Source organism: Heptranchias perlo, chromosome 2 (assembly GCF_035084215.1).
Source record: "Heptranchias perlo isolate sHepPer1 chromosome 2, sHepPer1.hap1, whole genome shotgun sequence".
NCBI lineage: Eukaryota > Metazoa > Chordata > Chondrichthyes > Hexanchiformes > Hexanchidae > Heptranchias > Heptranchias perlo.
Window position 1 is genome coordinate 3,775,748 of NC_090326.1, and position 20,969 is coordinate 3,796,716.

The 20,969-nt window shown below is 45.4% G+C and overlaps 1 protein-coding gene across 1 annotated transcript; it reads right to left on the bottom strand.

Annotated features, from left to right (window-relative positions):
- Nucleotides 1-1,898: 1,898 nt before the first annotated feature.
- LOC137331587 (probable G-protein coupled receptor 139) lies at nt 1,899-7,585 on the bottom strand. Its single transcript, XM_067995479.1, has 3 exons — nt 7,459-7,585; nt 6,308-6,433; nt 1,899-2,803 (listed from the first exon to the last, which is right to left on the bottom strand). Exons 1-3 carry the CDS (start codon nt 7,583-7,585, stop codon nt 1,899-1,901), a joined length of 1,158 nt encoding a protein of 385 aa, XP_067851580.1.
- Nucleotides 7,586-20,969: the final 13,384 nt, after the last annotated feature.

A 20,969-nucleotide genomic window follows, 5' to 3' on the forward strand; every position in this document is an offset into this window, starting at 1 on the left:
ACCTTTCTCCTCCTCAGTCACTCTATTATTTTGTATTTTCCGTCCTTCTCCTTTCAATCTCTGTCTTCCCTGATCTCTCTCTCTCTATATCGGTTTCTGATTTTGACTCTGCCATTCTCTCAATCACCCTTTCTGTCTGCTTGTATTAGTATGTTTGTCTCCTTGTGTAACTGTGCCTCTTACTTTCCATGCCTCTCTTCCTATCAAATTCACTCATTCGCTCACTCACTCACTCTTACTACAATTGTAGCGGGCTTTGGTGAGACCTCACTTGGAGTACTATATACAGTTTTGGTCTCCTTATCTAAGGAAGGATATAATTGCCTTAGAGGTGGTGTAACGAAGGGTCACTAGATTAATTCCTGGGATGGGAGGATTGTATTATGAGGAGAGGTTGAATAGAATGGGCGGATACTCTCTGGGGTTTAGAAGAATGAGCGGTGATCTCGATGAAACATAAAATTATGAGAAGCTTGACAAGGTAGATGCTGAGAGGTTGATTCCCTGGCTAGAGAATCGAGAACCAGGAAGCACAGTCGCAGGATAAGGTGTCGTCCATTTAAGACTAAGATGAGGAGGAATTTCTTCACTCAGAGGCTTGTGAATCTTTGGAATTATCTACCCCTTAGGGCTGTGGATGCTGAGTCGTTGAATATATTCAAGGCTGAGATCGATAGAGTTTTGAACTCTAAGGGAATCAAGGGATATGGGGATCGGAGATAAAAGTGGAGTTGAGCTCGAAGATCATCCATAATCTGATTGAACGACGGAGCAGGCTCGAGGGACCGTATGACCTGCACCTGCTCCTGTTTCTAAGCTCTTATGTTCCTACGTTATCTTCCACTGACTCGCTCAATCTCAAACTCTCTCTCACTTGATCTCTCTCTTCCACTCCGTCACTCACACTTCCTCTCTCACTCTCTCTCGTTCACTCACTTTCTATCTCTCTCATGCTCTCTCACCCAAGCACGCTGAAGAACAGAGGCACCTACACACTCTCCAGAAGCAGCGGTGAATATCCTACAGGGATACTTCTGCACAATGTAGAATAGTAGCAGATTTCAGGAGGATATAGACAGACTGGTGAAATGGGCAGAAACGTGGCAGATGAAATTTAATGCAGATAATTGTGAATTGGTGCATTTTGGATGGAAGAATGAGGAGAAGCAATCTAAACTAAAGGGTACAGTTTTGATGGGGGTGTATGAACACAGAGACCCGGGGTTTAGGTACACAAACCATTAAAGATCGCATGACAGATTGATAAGGCTCATTGAAAAGCATACGGGATATTAGTCAGGGGTAATTTAGAGCCCGCATTATAGAAGGAGAAATCTATATAGGAGGGATATTACACTGATTATACTTGGAAGGATTCGGCACCACCTACACATTTCAATTTCCCTTTTGGTCTCCATCTCTGCCCTTCTGGTTTTCGCTCTCTTTCATACTTCGTTTTTCTCGATCTATCTCTGTCTCTTCCTCCGTCTCCGCCTCTGTCGCTGTTTCTGTCTTTCTGCGTCTGTCTCTCTCTGTGTCTCTCTCTCTCTGTCACCCTCCCTCTCTCTCTCCCTTTATCTGGAGCATACACATTCTGATCGGGCCCACAGCAGCTCCTTTGATTGGCAGGTTTGCCCTTTTTGCAGGGCGGCCATTGAGATGAAGTCCAGCAGAACTCTTCAATGCCGCCATTTCGAGCAACAATTCATGTGTCGTCCGCAGAGCAAATCCCGCCTCAATAGGTCAGATTATCAATAAATATGAAATCAGAACCAGATTTTAGGTCATGTCATGGCTCTGTGCTGTTAATATAAAATGTACTTTCCGTCCCCTGGGAAGTGTAGGGAATGGAGGATGAAATGGGATTTATTCCAGTGCTTGAAACCCTTCAGCTCTTTCTATGATTTCATTAATTTAACGATTAGATTGAATGGATATTTCATCGCGTTTTTCAGCTCCTCCCTGAATTTGGTCTGGGTGAGGACATAAATACACGTGTTTGTGCAGGAACTGAGAAGCTGCAGCATAACTGATGTCTGTTCTGTGATATAACGAGGGTCAGAGTAGGAATAATAATACTGAATGTCTGTAATTCGTCCATAAATATAAAATGCAACATGTGTCATCCATAACAGTATAAAACTGCCCGATATACTAAAGAGTAAAATGATGGATTTCTTTCGGTTCTCCATCTCTGGGTCCTTGTGATTCTCTCCATTGCTGCGGCCCCGGAGTCCCCTGCGGACTCGACTGGCCAGTAAAATACGTCTGACTGTCAGAATATTGAGCAGCAAAATCAGACAGAACGGGACACAAGGGGTTAAAATGAGATGAAACATGTCAAATGCGGCCCACTTGGGGGAAGCAAAGAAGCTGGCTTTAGTCACACAACGCCAGGGAACATTATAAATTACATATCGAGGTTTATATGTAAAGTACCAGGGGAGACTCTCGAAACAGCCCAGCACACTCACTGTTCCCAGAACCACAGCCGCCGTTCTCTCGGTGCAATATTTAGTTTTCAGCTTCTCAAAACAAATGGCCACAAATCGATCAAAGGTAAAAGCCACTGTGAGCCAAACAGAAACCACCGTGGCTGCATAACTCAAGAACTTAATAAAACTACACACGGGCGTAATGTCCAGGAATGACAATGGGAGATAAATCACCTTAATCCGCACCAATATCACATCAACGATAACGACCATGAGATCGGCCACTGCCATTCCCACCAGGTAGACACTGATACATTTGGAGAGACCGCACTTTCCTCGGGACAGGATCACAATCGCCACCAAGTTAACTGTAAGAGAGAGAAAATGAAGCAGAGAAATTACTGATCAGACCCGGAGACAAAGCAGCAGTTTGCGAGGATCTGCAGTCAGATTTCCAGCTTTGTTGCTACGTCGAAGGGTGGAAAGTGATTGATTGACCTGGGCAGCGCTTTCAGACAGAGAGATGTTTTTAAACACAATGATCAATAATGAATTGGAAGATGAATAAAGAAAGTGAATAAAGTGAGCACCGGATCCACTGGAAGGGCTGAGTGAGAGCGCAGTGCCGGTAGGGAAGGGAGAATGGGTTTTACACACTCGGAATCCAGCGGAATTAAAGCCGGATTTGAGTTCCAGAAGGAGAGGAAAGAGAGCGAAGTGTAGGGAACGTGAGAGGACGGAGAACGGGGGGAAGGGGACGGGGGGAGGTGCAGCTGGTTTATTGCTCAGGGTTAAGAAAGCTGACGAGGCAGGCTGCAAACGGGAAAGAAAGCTGGAGACTGAGCCAGTGAGTGAGATTGGAAAGGAGACAAGGAAAAGGACATGCAGGAGCTGGAGGGGAGTCAGGAGCAGATGGTTTGGGAAAGCGGACAAAATGAAGCAAGGGATGAGGAGACAGAGGATTCAATGCAATGGGAGGAGAGGCTGGGATTCACAGGGAGAGACTGCAGCAGAGTGTTAGAGGGAATCTAATCTATAGGTCCCAATAACACAATCCATAGAGTCATAGAGTCATAGAGTTATACAGCACGGATAGAGGCCCTTCGGCCCATCGTGTCCGCGCCGGCCATCAGCCCTGTCTACTCTAATCCCATATTCCAGCATTTGTTCCGTAGCCTTGTATGCTATGGCATTTCAAGTGCTCATCCAAATGCTTCTTGAATATTGTGAGGGTTCCTGCCTCCACAACCCTTTCAGACAGTGAGTTCCAGACTCCAACCACCCTCTGAGTGAAAAAGTTCTTTCTCAAATCCCCTCTAAACCTCCCGCCTTTTACCTTGAATCTATGTCCCCTTGTTATAGAACCCTCAACGAAGGGAAAAAGCTCCTTAGTATCCATCCTATCTGTGCCCCTCATAATTTTGTACACCTCAATCATGTCCCCCCTCAGCCTCCTCTGCTCCAAGGAAAACAAACCCAATCTTCCCAGTCTCTCTTCATAGCTGAAGCGCTCCAGCCCTGGTAACATCCTGGTGAATCTCCTCTGCACCCTCTCCAAAGCGATCACATCCTTCCTGTAGTGCGGCGACCAGAACTGCACACAGTACTCCAGCTGTGGCCTAACCAGTGTTTTATACAGCTCCATCATAACCTCCTTGCTCTTATATTCTATGCCTCGGCTAATAAATGTAAGGAATCTTACAACACCAGGTTATAGTCCAACAAATTTATTTTAAAATCACAAGCTTTCGGAGATTATCTCCTTCGTCAGATGATTGATTTCAATCATCTGACGAAGGAGATAATCTCCGAAAGCTTGTGATTTTAAAATAAATTTGTTGGACTATAACCTGGTGTTGTAAGATTCCTTACATTTGTCCACCCCAGTCCATCACCGGCATCTCCACATCTCGGCTAATAAAGGCAAGTATCCCATATGCCTTCTTTACCACCTTATCTACCTGTTCCGCCGCCTTCAGGGATCTGTGAACTTGCACACCAAGATCCCTCTGACCCTCTGTCTTGCCTAGGGTCCTCCCATTCATTGTGTATTCCCTTGCCTTGTTAGTCCCTCCAAAGTGCATCACCTCGCACTTTTCCGGGTTAAATTCCATTTGCCACTGTTCCGCCCATCTGACCAACCCATCTATATCGTCCTGCAGACTGAGGCTATCCTCCTCGCTATTTACCACCCTACCAATCTTTGTATCATCAGCGAACTTACTGATCATACCTTTTACATTCATATCCAAGTCATTAATGTAGACCACAAACAGCAAGGGACCCAGCACCGATCCCTGTGGTACCCCACTGGCCACAGGCTTCCAGTCACAAAAACAACCTTCGACCATCACCCTCTGCCTTCTGCCACTAAGCCAGTTTTGTATCCAAAGTGCCAAGGCACCCTGGATTCCATGGGCTCCAACTAATACAATCAACAGTTCATTACTGTGGTTATTGGTGTCAGGGAACCTGTGATGGGTACAAAACGTGGTCAATAAATTACTTTGTACATTCAATTAAAATTAAATTTGAAAGTATTAATTAATTCAACCACGTTGTTTATTGAATTCAGCCGAGCTTTAAAAATACAGTATCCAAAAAATTAATTAGGGTCAAGGAATTACTGATTCATATTCTGAAAATAAATGTTAATTATATTTGGTGTTAATTTAGAAAACAAGGAACATTCACAAAAACAGGGCCTGACAGGGATATAAACATGAGGAGCGAGTCCCACAATAAAAACTCACCCAATCTGACCACATCATAATAACTCCTTCAAGTCACATTTTATATTTTTAATTGTACTGGAAGTTTCAGCAGTTCATTCTGATTAATTATTCACACCAGAGCCTCTCCCTTTCCCTCTCAATCACTCACTCTACTCTCTTTCTTAAGTCCATTTTCATATCTGATTAAATCCTATCATCCTGCGCCTGAATTCTGTTCACCAGTCCCGTGTCTCACCGATCCTATTCTCAGTTTGTTAGTGAAGCCTCTGTGAAATAGTTTAATGTTTCTAAAGATCCTTCAAGTCTCCAGCTGTTCACCTACACTGTTCATATCATCTACAAATCATGGAATAAACAGCATCAAAAGTCTCTTTCAGACAGATCTCAAAATAATTGAGATTCCTTATCATGTATTTATAATGTAAAGCGATAAATACCGGGACTGTCCAATTAATAAAACGCCAACACCTTAATATTCCAGCATATGTTTGTTCCACAACATGGTACATGGAACATGTTAACAGCTCCTCCTGGTCTGATACCACCTCTTAACGCCTGATTCCGATACATTCATTACAGAGAATAATCCAGTAACAATGGATATAAAATGTCATCACAGATATAATGTAACTCCTACAATAATGAACGTTTGGAAGCTAAGGAGGTGCCATTATTCAGCAATACAGTAAGTACAGAGAATAATCCAATAACAATGCCAGGGTTGGAAAAGCAAAGACCATTACGGATAGAATGCAGCTCTTACAAGATTGAACCTTTTGAAGTTCAAGAGATACCATTATTCAACAATACATTCAGTACAGAGAATAGGCCAGTAACAATGCCAGGGTCGGATATACCGAGTTCATTACGGATAAAACGCAGCTCCTACAAGATTGAACCTTTTGCAGTTCAAGAGATACCATTATTCAACAATACATTCAGTACAGAGAATAGGCCAGTAACAATGCCAGGGTCGGATATACCGAGTTTATTACGGATAAAACGCAGCTCCTACAAAAATGAAAGAGTAGAGACTTAATACATTCCATCATTCAGCTGTGTAAAATATGCAGGGAGAAGAAATATCAGCAGAGTTAACATCGATTTACACCATTCGCAGTGAATATAAAGGCTTACCCGGAACTCCAACGGCTGCAAGGACAGGAAAATAAATTAATATTATCTGACGGATTAATGAAGAATGCATTTCTGAGAGAAGCAGTGACTTCTGTTGGCCTGAAAACCACAGCTCTAACAGGCAACCTGAGTTGATCCATTATAACAAGTCCAGAATTATACACGGGATAAGTCTCTACTGACAAGGTTATGCCCCTGATCATTGCTATTACTTATAGTTACTTGAACAAACATGTTACATTAGCAACTTTGACTCCGATGTAAATAATGTGGTGATATAACACAAACATGTCAAAGTTCAAGACATTATCTTAATCAGACTTCTCTCGGGAATAAAGTTGAAAGCTGTGCTCATACAGCACTGATAAAGCAATAATGAGCGGCTTCATTTACAGTTTCCATACAATTGTATTGACCATGTTCACTCCTGCCAATTCAATTATAAATTTTATCGATTCGTCCGCAGTTTAGTCTGAATCCAGGGACACAAGCAGACCAGTTCCACGTGTTCCTGCAGTTTCCCAATTAAAATTTGAATATCTAGTCTCTGACATGGAGACCGTTAAAGGACAGGTTGAGGATTGCAGCCTCGAAACGACTGAGGGTGATATTAGGGGACGGACACCGAACGTGCCTCATTGACATTCCTCTCTCCGCTATTTTACTGCAGATGTTTACCCGTTTATTCTACATTGGTTAACGGCTCCAGTAAAATTGGTCCCGTGTAACACTGAGCTGAGCTCATGACCCGATTTGACGTTCATCACAAAGGCCCCTTGATTCCCTCACCCGCCTCCAATCCTTCCTCAGCCCATTGCCATTGAAACCCTCATCAATGCCTCTGTCCTCTCTCGACTCCATTCCTCCAATACACTCCTGACCGGCCACCCAACCTCCGCCTTCCATAAACAGGAGCTCGTCCAAAACTCTGTTGTCCGTGTCCAACCAGCACCAGGTCCTGCTCGGCCTCACTGACACTCACTGGCTCCCAGTTCCACATTCATTATATTTAAAATCTCATCTTTGGGTTTAAATTCCTCCATGGCCCACCCCTCCCCATCTCCACACATGCAGCAATCCCACCCGTTAACTCGTCATTCGTCGGACACTGGCCTCTTGTGGTGGGACTCCCCTCGCTTGGTTCCACTCACCTTTCTGATCAGAGCCAGAAGAAGCTTCTCTTCCCACCCTATCATCGTTATCTCTGATGTTTCTAAATCTGCAATCCTTGGCTCCCTCCGCTTCCTGCTGCCCTTTGGTGACATCGTCCACAGACATTGGCCGGCTTTCAGACGGACGCTGACAAAACACTCGCCTCTCTTGACCCTTCCAATGAATTTGTGTTGTCAGACCCACATTCTGTTTGAGATGAGCCACAATTTCCTCAAGTAATAAATGGGAAGTCATGATCTTTGACCCCACAACCCCCCCATCCTTCCAACTGATTCCATCCCCACCCTGGCTCTTTGGTGAATCCCTCACCAATCACTCAAGCCCTTACTGACCTGAAATGGATTCCAGCCTCTGAAGTCTGTAGTTTATTTTCATTCTTTCTTACACTTAAATCCATGAGGGCCTCACCCCTCACTATCTCTGTACAATCCCTCCCAAACATTCTGCTCCTTCACCTCTGGCCACCTGTGCATCCACAGTTCCTTTACCTTCAGCCATATTCACGCTCCAGAAAGCCCCTCCACCCCCTCCCCCTTTCAGGTGTCAGCCGTGACTCAGTGGAAGCATTCTCGCCTCTGAGCCAGAAGTTGTGAGTTCACGACTCAGTCCAGAGACTTGAACACAGAATCCAGGCTGACACTGCAGCGTAGTGCTGAGGAAGCGCAATACTGTTGGAGGGTCAGTAATGAGGGCCTGCTGCACTTTCAGAGGGGTAGTACTGGGGGAGTGCGGTACTGTTGGAGGGTCAGTACTGAGGGAGCGCTGCAATGTCAGAGCGGCAGGACGGAGGGAGTGTTATAATGTCAGAGGGTCAGTACTGAGAGAGCGCTGTACTGTCGGAGGTGCCGACCTTTGTATGGCACGTTAAACCGAGAGCCCATCTTCCCTCTCAGTTAGATGTAAATGATCCCATGGGACTATTCAAAAAACAGATGAGGTGTTCTCCCCGGTGGCCTGGCTGCTATTTATCCCTCAACCAACATTACTGAAACCGATTTCCTGGTCATTTATCTCATTGCAGTGTGTGGGACCTTGCTGTGTGCAAAATGGCTGCCGCGTTTCTTACATTAGAACAGTGATTACACTTCACAATTTTTAATTCATTGGCGGTTTTGGGAAGTCCTGAGGTCTTGAAAGGCGGTATATAAAGGGAACTTCTTTCCTTCATTCCGACCTTCCATGAAACCCATCTCTTGCTTCAAGCTTTTGATATCCCTCCTAATATCGCCTTCATTGGCCGGGGGTCCAATATTGTTCTTCAGACACCTAAATTCTACCCTTAAAACCAACCTTATCCCCTCCAACTTTCCATTTACTTTTCCTCCTTTTACACCCTCCTTAAACACACTCTCTGGCCAAGGTTTTGGCCAATCCTCCTGATACCTTCTTATTCCTTTTGTGTCCATTTTCCTCACTCCTCCGTGAAGCCCATTTGGAATGTTTGTTACATTAAAGGCGGTCTGTGAAAGCAAGTTTTTGTTGACTTTCATTGGAATGTGTCATTAGTTGTCCACTGTACTAGCAAAATTAATTTCTGGGCGAATATTCTTATGCCAGGAAAAGATTTATATCATGGACCTATTTGTTGAGATAAATTAACATTGGCAACTACTCGTGGACACCGACTTGTAGAACACATAACGACATTTTTGTAGAGACATCGCACGGAAATCGGTTTGTACAAGTATGAGGCAGCCTTTTGGGAGACCTCTAACTAATAGGAGATCAACAACAGTGACTAGGATGAAGCTTTATTAGTTATTTGTCCTTTAACTCTTTGGTCATAATCCGTTTTGCTGCTCTCTGTGACTGATGACGAGGATGAAGCTTTATTAGTTATTCTTTTTGGTTGAATCCGTAGTTCCATAGTTTTATGTGCGATTTTTGTGCCCCATTATAGAAACAACATTAAAGCCATAGAGAGAGCACAGTGTAGATTCACACGAATGAGGCCAGGGCAGGGAAACTTATCAGGGAAGAGTTTAAATACCGGGATTACTTCCACGGGAAAATAGAAAAGATTTAAAATTTACGGACCAGATGGGAGTGAATCGTTCCCTTTTACCCACTCCCAAACTCTCTGTCTCTATCTTACTCTATCTGTGTATTGTACAATTACATAAGCTGACACTGAGAAACACATGAACTGTGCATTGTGAGACAGGAGTGAATCGTTCTCTTTGGTCCACAGTGTACTGTACATGTACAGGAGCTGACACTGAGACACACAAGGGCCGTACATTACCAGACGGGAGTGAATCGTATCCTTTTACCCTCTCCGTACTGTACATGTACGAGAACTGATACTGAGACACACATGAGCCGTACAGTACAGAGAGGGGAGTGAATCGTTCCCTTTGACTCGCTGTGTGCTGTATAAGTACAGGAGCCGAGATTAAGATACATAAGGGCCGTACATTACCAGACGGTAATGAATTGCTCCCTTTTACCCGTTGTGTACTGTACATGTACAGGAACTGATACTGAGACACACATGAACCGTACAGTACAGAGACGAGGTACAGACTGAGAAAGACATTTTGTTTAAATGTAAATGCAGTGATTTTGTTTCAGCTGCAAGCCTCAATTTTGTGTTTATTCAGGGCCACCATTTTGTATTAACACAGCACTGGGACATTTATTACGGGGTACCTCTCCTCACTGGGAAAGACACACACTTTGTACTGGGCAAGAAATACAAAGGGAAACACAGATACAGGTCTGAACGGAGATCAGAAAGTGTACAAGTAAAATGCAAGTGCAGGTCTTGTCGTTATGTTTAAAAACTGCTTTTTTTAATTTAAAATATTGAATAAATATTTGTCAAAACGACATCCGACATCCTCCAACTTGCATACCAGACCCGACCAATCTGACAATCTGAGTTTGTACCAGTCCATTTCTCTGTTTCTGTTTCAGTCTCTCTCTTACTTAAACCCTCTATCGCATTCAGTCTCGCTCTGTTTCTCAGTTTCCCTCTCTTTGTTCCTCTCTCCCCCTGACTTTCTTTCTCTCTCTTTTCCGTGACTCTTTGACTCCCTATCTGCTTTTTTCTCTCTCTCACCCTCTGCCATTATCTGTCCATCTCTGTCCTTTTCACTCTCTGTTTCTTGCTCTCTACCTCTTTCCCTCTGTCTCACTTTCTCTCACACGGTGTCTCATTGACTCTCCCTTTCACTGTCTCTCTCTCCAGCTGTCTCTCTCTGCGATACTCACCCTGCCTGTCTCTCGGTCTCATTCCCTCTGTCTTTTTCTGCCTCATTGGGCATGGTTTTAGCTGGGAGCGGGGAACCCAGCGCATCAGCAGATAATCGCATGGCAAACCCGAAAGCCAATGGAGTGCGCCGCAATCTGCAATCGCAACACAAGGGAAGTTCAGTATTTGTGCCTTCGTGTTTCCCACGCACCAAGTAGCCAGATTGACAAGCTGGCTGCCTCTCGGAAGAGAAAGAAGGGTGGCGAGAGGGAGAGAGATCGTGGGCGGTGGAACAAATCAGAGGGGTGGTGGGAGGTGCGGAAATATGAATGAAATGGGGTTGGCCTTTAAGATCGGGGAGCATCCACCATGGCGGGGGAGGGGATCCAGTATTGGGGACATCCATTCTCGGGGGGATTCCAGCATCGGGGGTGTTCAGTATCGGGAGTGGGGGCAGCATCGTGGGGGGGGGGGAGCAGCATCGGGAGGGGGCAGCATCTGGAGAGGCAGCAGCATCGGGGTACCAGCATCAGTGGGGGGGGTCACCAACATCGGGGGGTGGGTGGTGATTCCACCAGCATCGGGTTGAGGGGCAGCAGCATGGGGTGGGTGGGGGGCGTTTCCACCATTTGGGGATGGTGTCTTCCGATCTGGGTGACCTGTCGGCCAGGTGAGCTTGTTAGGCTTGGATGGAATACTCCTTCACCTCTGGGCTCACAAGCAGTGCAATAAAGGCCCTCACCAATCTCATGGACCCGGACCTTGCCGCCTGCTTTCACCTGACATGAATCGGAAGCGATGGGAAGCTAAGGTTAAATTAATTTTACTTTTGTAATGTACAAGAAATTAAATGCCCCAACGATTCCAATGAGGTACATTGCCCTTTATGTATCGGTCCGCCGGCTTTAAGTGCGGTGGACTTCTGGGTGTCTGTTAAGCGCAAGCTTCCGAACGCACCTGGGTCAAACGCATATTGTTCTACTCCAAAAAGCTGTTATTTTAAACTCAGATCCGCCCCCAACCCACCCGCTCTTGGGGGTTAAAATTACTCCCGTTCTCTCTGAATCTATCTTATTCTATCTGTGTACTGTATAATTACAGGAGCTGACACTGAGGAACACATGAGCTGTGCATTGTGAGACAGGAGTGAATCGTTCTCTTTTATCCACAGTGTGCCGTACATGTGCAGGAGCTGACACTGAGACACACACTGACAGGACAGTACCAGACGGGAGTGAATCGTTCCCTTTCACCCGCCGTGTACTGCACATGTACAGAAGCTGATACTGAGGCACACAACGGCCGTACAATACAAAGAGGCAAATAAGACTGACAGAGACATTTTATTTAAAAGTAAAATCAATGATTTTGATTCAGATGCAGGCCTCAATTGTGCGTTTATTCAGGGCCACCATTGTGTGTTAACCCAGCACTGGAGCATTTATTACAGAGTATCTCACCTCACTGGGAAAGACACGCACTGTACAGAGGGCATGAAATACAAACGGAAACATAGATACAGGTCTGAACGGGGATTGGAAATTATACAAATAAAACATAGATGCAGGCCTTGTTTAAAAACTGTTGTTTTATTTAAACTACTGAATAAAGGTTTCTCAAATCTACATCCTACATCCACCAATCTGCAAGGCAGACCCGCCAAATCTGCCGATCTGAGTTTACACCAGTCCATTTCTCAGTTTCTGTTTCAGTCTCTCTCTCACACACACTCTTTACCTCATTCAGTCCTACTGTTTCTCATTGTTTCCCTCTTTCTGTTTCTCTCTCCCTCTCACTTTTTTTAATCTTTCTTTCTTTTCCATGAATCCTTGATTCCCTGTCTGCTTTTTTCTCTCTCTCACCCTCTGCCATTATTTGTCTCTCTCTGTCTTCTTCGCTCTCTGTTTCTTGCTCTCTACCTTTTTCTTGCTGTCTCACTTCCTCTCACACGATGTCTCATTGTCTCTCGCTTTTACTGCCTCCATAGGACCATAAGAGATAGGAGCAGGAGTAGGCCATTCGGCCCTTCGAGCCTGCTCCACCATTTAGCGAGATCATGGCTGATCTGATTTTTATCTCAACTCCACTTTCCCGCCCTTTCCCCATATCTTTTGACTCCCTTGCTGATCAAAAATTTGTCCAACTCAGCCTTGAATGTATTCAATGTCTCAGTCTCCACAGCTTTTTGGGGTAAAGAATTCCAAAGATTCACGACCCTCTGGATGAAGAAATTCCTCCTCATTTCGGTCTTACACGGGCGATGCCTTATTCTGAGACTATGTCCCCTAATTTTAGATTCCCCCATGAGGGGTAACATCCTCTCAGCAACTACCCTATGGAGTCCCCTCAGAATCTTGCATGTTTCAATAAGATCTCCTCTCATTCTTCTAAACTCCAATCAGTATACACCCAACCTGTCCAATCTTTCCTCATAAGAAAACCCTTCCATACCCGGAATCAACCGAGCGAGCCTCCTCTGAACTGTCTCCAATGCAAGTATGTCCTTCCTTAAATAAGGGCACCAGAACTGTACGCAGTACTCCAGGTCTGGTCTCACCAGCACTCTGTACAGTTGTAGCACGACTTCCCTGCTTTTATACTCCATCCCCCTCGAAATAAAGGCCAATATTCCGTTTGCCTTCCTGATTTCCTGCTGCTATGTTGACTTTTTGTGTTTCATGTATGAGGACACCCAAATCTTTCTGTACTGCAGCATTTTGTAGTATTTCTCCATTCAAATAATATTTTGCTTTTTTTTTTATTTTTCCTCCCAAAATGGATGACTTCACATTTTGACACACTCTTTTTATCATTACCCCCATCACTTTCCTGTACTACTTCCTTGTCTTTTCTCTTTATCAATTTAAACTCCCCCCTCTATTCAGTTTAGTGCCTTCTCTACCGCCCTAGTTATTCAGTTTGCCAGAACTCTGGTCCCAGCATGGTTCAGGTGAAGCCTGTCCCAACAGAACAGCTCCCTCTTTCCCCAGCAGAACATTTTTTCTTAGTCCGACCTATTTCGTTGGTACCTACATGGACCATGACAATTGGAACCTCCCCCTCCCACTCCAAATTTCTCTTCAGCCCTGAGGAGATGTCCTTTACCCTAGCACTGGGTAGGCAACACATTCTTCGGGACTCTAGCTCTTGGCTGCACAGAACGTTGTCTATCCCTCTAACTATACTGTCGCCTACTAAAACGACATTCCTTTTTATTTCCCCACTTGAATGACCCTCTGAACCACGCTGCTGTGGCCAGTTTGCTCATCCTCCCTGCAGTCACTGCATTCGTCCATCTATTGGACAAGTGCAGAGGCTGAGGCTCCTGCATTGCTTCCTCCTGGATCCCCGTAACTGCCTCACTCACAGTCACACCCTTCTGTCCCTGACCACGTGTCAATTCTAGGGGCGTGACTGCCTCCTCCATCAAAGTGTCCAGGTAAATTTCTCCATCCCTGATGCATCGCAATGTCTTCAGCTCGGACTCCAGCTCCTCAACTCGGAGCCGAAGTTCCTCGAGCTGCAAACACTTACCACAGTTGTAGTCGCCCTGGACAAAACTGTCCAGTAGCTCCCACATATTGCAGCTGCCTAACACATCTCCTGTCCTGTCATAACTATTTATTTAATTGATTACTACAATGCCAATCAAATTATTTTTAGGTTGAACCAAGTACTGGCCTTGTTAAGTTTAGTTTTTTTAATTTAGTTTTATACTATAAGTTATTTAGCCCACAGTCCTAAGAAAGAAGAACACAGAAGAGATGCTCACCACCAACCATCTACCTGCCTTACCTGTATGTTTTGTTGTTGCTGTGTCCCGCTCTCGGTACGCTCCTCTCCGCTCTCGGTACGCTCCTCTCCGCTGAATAATCAAATGCACCTCACCCATTACTGCACCGAATCCCCTCACTCAACAAATTCCGAATTATAGACTCTGTCGAAACTAGACTTCACCGATAGCTGCTACTCCGTGCGTTTGCAAAACCCTTCTGAATTTATGATAGCTGGAATGCCAATCACCTGAGTCAGCCCCAGCTGACAGTAGATTACCAGTTCTAACCAGTCACCTAACTAACTAGGTGACCAACTGCCACTTCAGGCTGCTTGTTTACCATTAACTGAAAACTGCAAGTAAGGATTAAGTTTAAGTTAAATGCTTGATGCCAAACTTAGTCAAATTTTAGATAAAGATCAACCCTTAAAAATCCCCTCACTCACCTAATTCCCAATTATAGACTCTGTCTCTCTTTCCCTCTGTCTCTCTCTCTACCATACTATGTCTGTTTCTCTGTGTCAATCGCTCTTTCTTTGTCAATCTCATTCGCGCTCTCTCCCTTTCTGTCTCTCATTCTGCCTCTCTGTCACTTTTTCTCTTTGTCTCATTCTCTTTCTCTGCCTGTCTCTCTGTCTCATTCTATCTGTGTGCTGTACATGTACAGGCGCTGACACTGAGTCAACATTTCTCTCTCCCTGTCCACATCTCTGGCCCTCTTTCTCTGCTTTTTTTAATTTCACCCTGTCTCTCTCCCTCGCTCTCTGATTTTTTTCTTGATTGAAAAGTACTGTGAAATATTTCAGTCTCATTGTTTAAAATGACAACGATGAAACAAATTTCTATAGCATTTTAATATATTAAATCATAGAATCATAGAAAATATACAACATAGAAGTAGGCAAATCGGCCCATCGTGTCCGTGCCGGATGAGAAACGAGCCAACCAGCCTTATCCCACTTTTCCGCATTTGGTCCGCAGCCTGCAGGTCACAGCTCTTCAGGTGCACATGCAGGTATTTTTAAATGAGTTGAGGGTTTCTGCTTCTACCACCCTCTCAGCCAGTGAGTTTGAGGCCCCCACCACCCGCTGGGTGAAAATGTTTTCCTCTTTTCTGCTCTAATCCTTCTACCAATCACTTTAAATCTATGCCCCCTGGTTATTGACTGCTCCGCTAAGGGAAATAGATCCTTCCTATCCACTCTATCAAGGACACTCATAATTTTGTACACCTCAATCAAATCACCCCTCAGCCTCCTTTGTTCCAAGGAAAATAACCCCAGCCTATCCAATCCATCATAGCTAAAATTCTCCAGTCCTGGCAACATCCTCGGAAATCTCCACTGTACCCTCTCTAGTGCAATTACATCCTTCCTGTAATGTGGTGACCAGAACTGTGTGCAGTACTCAAGCTGTGGCCTAACTAGTGTTTGATAAAGTTCTGGCATAACATCCCTGCTTTTATATTCTATGCTTCGGCTAATAAAGGAAAACATTCCATATGCCTTCTTATCCACCTTATCTACCTGTCCTGCTACCTTCAGGGATCTGTGGACATGCACTCCAAGGTCCCTCACTTCCTCTACACCTCTCAGTATCCTCCCACTTATTGTGTATTCCCTTGCCTTGTTTGGTCTCCCCAAATGCATTACCTCACACTTCACCGGATTGAACTCCATTTGCCACTTTTCTGCCCACCTGACCAGTCCATTGATATCTTCCTGCAGTCTACAGCTTTCCTCCTCACTATCAACCACACGGCCTATCATTGTGCCATCTGCAAATTTCTTAATCATGCCCCCTACGTTTAAGTCCAAATCGTTAATGTATACCACAAAACGCAAAGGACCTAGTACCGAGCCCTGTGGCAGCCCACTGGAAACAGCTTTTCAGTCACAAAAACACCCGTCGACCATTATCCTTTGCTTCCTGCCACTGAGACAATTTTGGATCCAATTTGCCACATTCCCTTGGATCCCATGGGCCTTTACTGTTTTGACTAATCTGCCATGTGGGACCTTGTCAAAAGCCTTGCTAAAGTCCATGTAGACTACATCAATTACGCTACCCTCATCGATCCTCCTTGTCATCTCCTCGAAAAATTCAATCAAGTTAGTCAGACACGACCTCCCCTTAACATATCCCTGCGACTGTCCTTGATTAGTCTGTGCCTTTCTAATTGACAGTTTAACCTGTCCCTTAGAATTGATTCCAATAATTTGCTCACCACTGAGGTTAGACTGACTGGCCTGTAATTACTCAGTCTATCCTTCGCTCCCTTTTTAAACAACGGTACAAAGTTAGCAGTCCTCCAATCATCCGGGACTATGCCTGTATCCAGTGAAGTTGGGATAATGATTGTTAAAGCCTCCGCTATTTCCTCCCTGGCTTCTTCTAACAGTCTGGAATACATTTCATTCGGCCCTGGTGATTTACCCTGGTGACTGTCAAAGATGCTAACCCTCTTAATACTTCCTGTCTCACTGTGTTTATCCCATCCAATATTTCACACCCCTCCTCCTTAACTTCAATCCCTGCATCATCCCTCTCTCTTGTGAAGACAGATGCAAAGTATTCATTAAGAACCATACCCACTTCTTCCGCCTCCACATATAGTTTACCTTCTTGGTCTCTAATAGGCCCTATTCTTTCCTTAGTCATCACCTTGCTCTCAACGTATTTATAAAACACCTTTGGGTTTTCCCTGATTTTGCCTGCTATTTTTTTCATGCCCTCCCTTTGCTTTCCTAATTTCCTTTTTAACTTCACCCCTGCACTTTGTATACTCCTCTAAGCATTCCGTTATATTGAGTTCCCGGTGTCTATCATAGGCTTTCTTTTTCTGTGCTTTCTTACCCTGATTACTTCTTGACATCCAGGGGACTCTAGGTTTGACAGCCCATCCATTTTTCTTTGTGGGAACATGTTTACTCTGAACCCCTTGAATCTCCCCTTTGAATGTCTCCCACTGCTCTGACACTGATTTACCTTCAAGTAACTGTTTCCAGTTTAATTCTGCTAAATCACTTATTAGTTTAGTAAAATTGGCCTTTCCCCGATTGAAAACTTTAACTGCTGCTTTGTCTTTGTCCTTTTCCATAACTATGCTAAAACTAACAGTATTATGATCACTATCACCAAAGTTCTCCCCGACTGCTACTTCTTCCACCTGCCCCTCTTCATTTCCTAGAACTAAATCCAGAACTGCCCCCACCCCCCCACCTCCTCTCTCTTTGGGCTTGCTATGTACTGGCTAAAAAAATCTCCCGTATGCAATTTAAGAATTCTGCCCCTCTATATCATTCACACTATTTGTATCCCAGTTAATATTAGGGTAGTTGAAATCCCCTACTATTACTGCCCTATTGTTTTTGCAATTCTCAGAAATTTGTCGACATATTTGCTCTTCTCTCTCCCTCTGACTGATTGGGCGTCTATATTACACTCCCAGTAGTTTGACTGCCCTTTCTTGCTCTTTAGCTCAACCCATATGGCCTCATTTCATGCTCCTTGTAAAATATCATCCCTCCTCACAACTGCAATTGTTTCCTTAACCAAAATTGCCACCCCTCCCTTTTTAATCCCACTCTCTAGCGCGTCTGAAAACCCTGTAACCAGGGATGTTGTGCTGCCAGTCCTGGCCCTCTTTAAGCCATGTTTCTGTAATAGTTAAGATATCATACTGCCACGTGTCTATCTGTGCCCTCAGCTCATCCGCCTTCTTTCCTATACTCCTTACATTGAGGTAAATACATTTAAGGACTGCCAAACTCCTCTGTTGTTTATTTTCTAACCTTCGTTCTCTCTGCCTTCTGGATTCACTCACTAATTTTCTGCCTTCTATTTCCAGTTCTGACTTTATCTCATTTGAATCCACACTCATGTTCCCATCCCCCTGCCAAGCTAGTTCAAACCCTCCCCGACAGCAATGGCGAAACTTCCCGAAAGGATATTGTTCCCGGCCCTGTCCAGGTGGAACCTATCCGGCTTGTACAGGTCCCACCTTCTCCCAGAACCGGTCCCAATGGCCCAGGAATCTAAAGCCCTCCCCCTTGCACCACTTTTACAGCCACGCATTCCACTGATCTATCCTCCTATTTCTATACTCACTAGCATGTGGCACTTGGAGTAATCGGAGGTTCCTGCCTTTGAGGTCCTGCTTTTCAATCTTTTTCCTAACTCCTTAAACTCTGCCTGCAGGTCCTCATCCCTCTTTCTACCTCTGTCATTGGTCCCGATAAGGACCATGACCTCTGGCTGTTCACCCTCCACTTCCCCCCCCCCCGCCTCCCCAAGAATGTTCTGCAGCTGCTCAATGACATCCATGACCCTGGCACCAGGGAGGCAACATACCATCCTGGAATCGCACCTGCAGCTGCAGAAACGCCTGCCTGCTCTCCTAACTATGGAATCTCCTACCACTGTTGCTCTCCCGACCTATCTCCTCCCACCCCACCCTGTACAGCTGTGCCACCCATGGTGTTCTGGTCTTGGCTCTGGCTGCACTCCCCAGGGGAACCCGTTCCCCCACCAGTATTCAGAACTGAATATTGGTTAGAGAGTGAGATGCCTGGTCCTCCCTGTCTGTCTGGCGGTCACCCAGTCCCCCTCCGCACTCTCTTAAGCTGCCAGGTGACCACCTCCTGAAACGTGCTATCCACGAAACTCTCAGCCTCCCGGATGCACTACAGTGACGCCAGCTGCTGCTCAAGGTCCAAAACCCTGAGCTCGAGCTCCTCCAGCTGACGACACTTCCTGCACACGTGGTTGTCCAGGACACCGGAAGCGTCCTCGAGTTCCGACATGGCACAGGATGCGCATTGCACGGGTCTGAGCTGCACTGCCACGCCTCTGTTGTTAGATTATTAACTAAACTAAAGCAAATCAAGCCTTAAAATCGGTTATTTATAGTTTTATTAGTCTAGTTAATAAGCTAGTTTCAGTTTTCTTTATACGATCTTTTAAAGATTGAGTTAGCGGCTGGAAATCTGTCAGGTAAATTTAATTTCTCAACCCAAAAGATTTTAATGTTTAAAATTGTGCTGGGACCTGAGATCAGAAGCTGTTTCCCATTCAGGCATTCCAGAATTTTGGAAGTCCCTGTTATCGTTACAAAGACAGGAGATGGGATTGTTCTATGGAGATGGAAGATTTGTTCAACTAAATAGAGTTGCAATTAAATTGTGTCCCTCACATCTACACAGGATTGAAGCTGTTTACAGTATACAGCCTGAGACAGTGAAACATACAAAACCTAAGGGCCAGACCAAAGCAGAAGGAAGGTGTCAGCTCCAATTCCAGTTCTGCATGCATTGTATCTTTGGAGAAGATTCTGTTTAACTTTAGTTCCTTTATTATCGTTGCTGGACAGTGTGGGATGCGCCAGGTGTCCGTGGGCTGCTAGGGCCTCAAGGGGAGGGGGAGACAGCCTGCGAAAAGACCTGGAGGGTTTGTGCCACAGGAGGAGGGAGAGAGAGGCTGTGAGAAGGCCCTGGAGGGTTTGGGCTACAGGGAGAGGGGGCGACAGGCTGTGTGAGGCTCCTGGGTTGCATTATGCGAGCAGTGACACCGATACACACACATATTGAATAGTCAGTAACACACGTCCCCTGTATGTGCTGACCTATTTATGACCCAATGAGGGGATCCAGGGGATGGAGAGTGAGTTGCGAGGAATTGCAAGGTCTGATTTTACATCGCTATCTCCTCTCTCGGTGGTGGTATGGGGGGAGGCAATGAACCCCCACAAAACAAAACCCCTCCCTGGGGCCGATGCCCTCGCCCCCAGTCACAACTGTTGCCTTCTCACTCGGGATCGGGCCATGATTGTAGCCAGGAAGAGGGGAGGGGCGGAGGTGGAGGAAGAGAGAGGAGGGCCGAGGCCCATCTGAAGTTGGCCTCAGGCTTCAGTTTAATAGCAGTGACTTTCATTTGCAACTGTCAATCTATCCGAAGGCCTTGATTTCAGGCGGCCGCCAGGGTGGGCCCAAGTAAAACAAAATAGCGGGTAGACATTGTTTGACCTCCATCCAAGGCCTCATCCCTCCCTGTCTCTGTAACCTCCTCCAGCCCTACACACCTCCGAGAAGTCTGTGTGACACAAACTCTTACCTGTGCATCCCCCACATCCTTCGCTCCACCGTTGGCGGCTGTGCCTTCAGTTGCCTCGGCCCCGAGCTCGTTGACCAATTTTGGTCACTTGTCCTGATATCGCCTTCAACCAGCTCGGTTTCAATTTTTTGATATAACGCTCTTGTGAAGCGCCTTGGAGCGTTTTACTACGTTAAAGGCGCTATGCAAATGCAAGTTGTTGTTGCTGTGCTTCCATTGGCCTCAGATTTGCCAGACAATATCAGCCAGGAATTATGGCTGCGATGCTCCCCTTAAACTGGCAGCTCGCTGAACAGGCCCACAAGTTCAGAATTATCACTTGACAAGGTACCGGAGGGAAAACAGTGACAGGGGCCTGACCCCATCATCACACAGCACCTTCAGGGGAGAGAAACAGTGACAGGGGC

Excerpts from the sequence above, each read along its gene's own strand:
- LOC137331587 (XM_067995479.1), bottom strand. The coding sequence starts at position 7,585 with ATGTCTGTGGACGATGTCACCAAAGGGCAGCAGGAAGCGGAGGGAGCC. Across the intron at positions 6,434-7,458 it reads TTCTGGCTCTGATCAGAAAG|GTTGCCTGTTAGAGCTGTGG; the intron begins GTGAGTGGAACC and ends GGATCAACTCAG. Across the intron at positions 2,804-6,307 it reads TGCAGCCGTTGGAGTTCCGG|TTAACTTGGTGGCGATTGTG; the intron begins GTAAGCCTTTAT and ends TCTCTCTTACAG.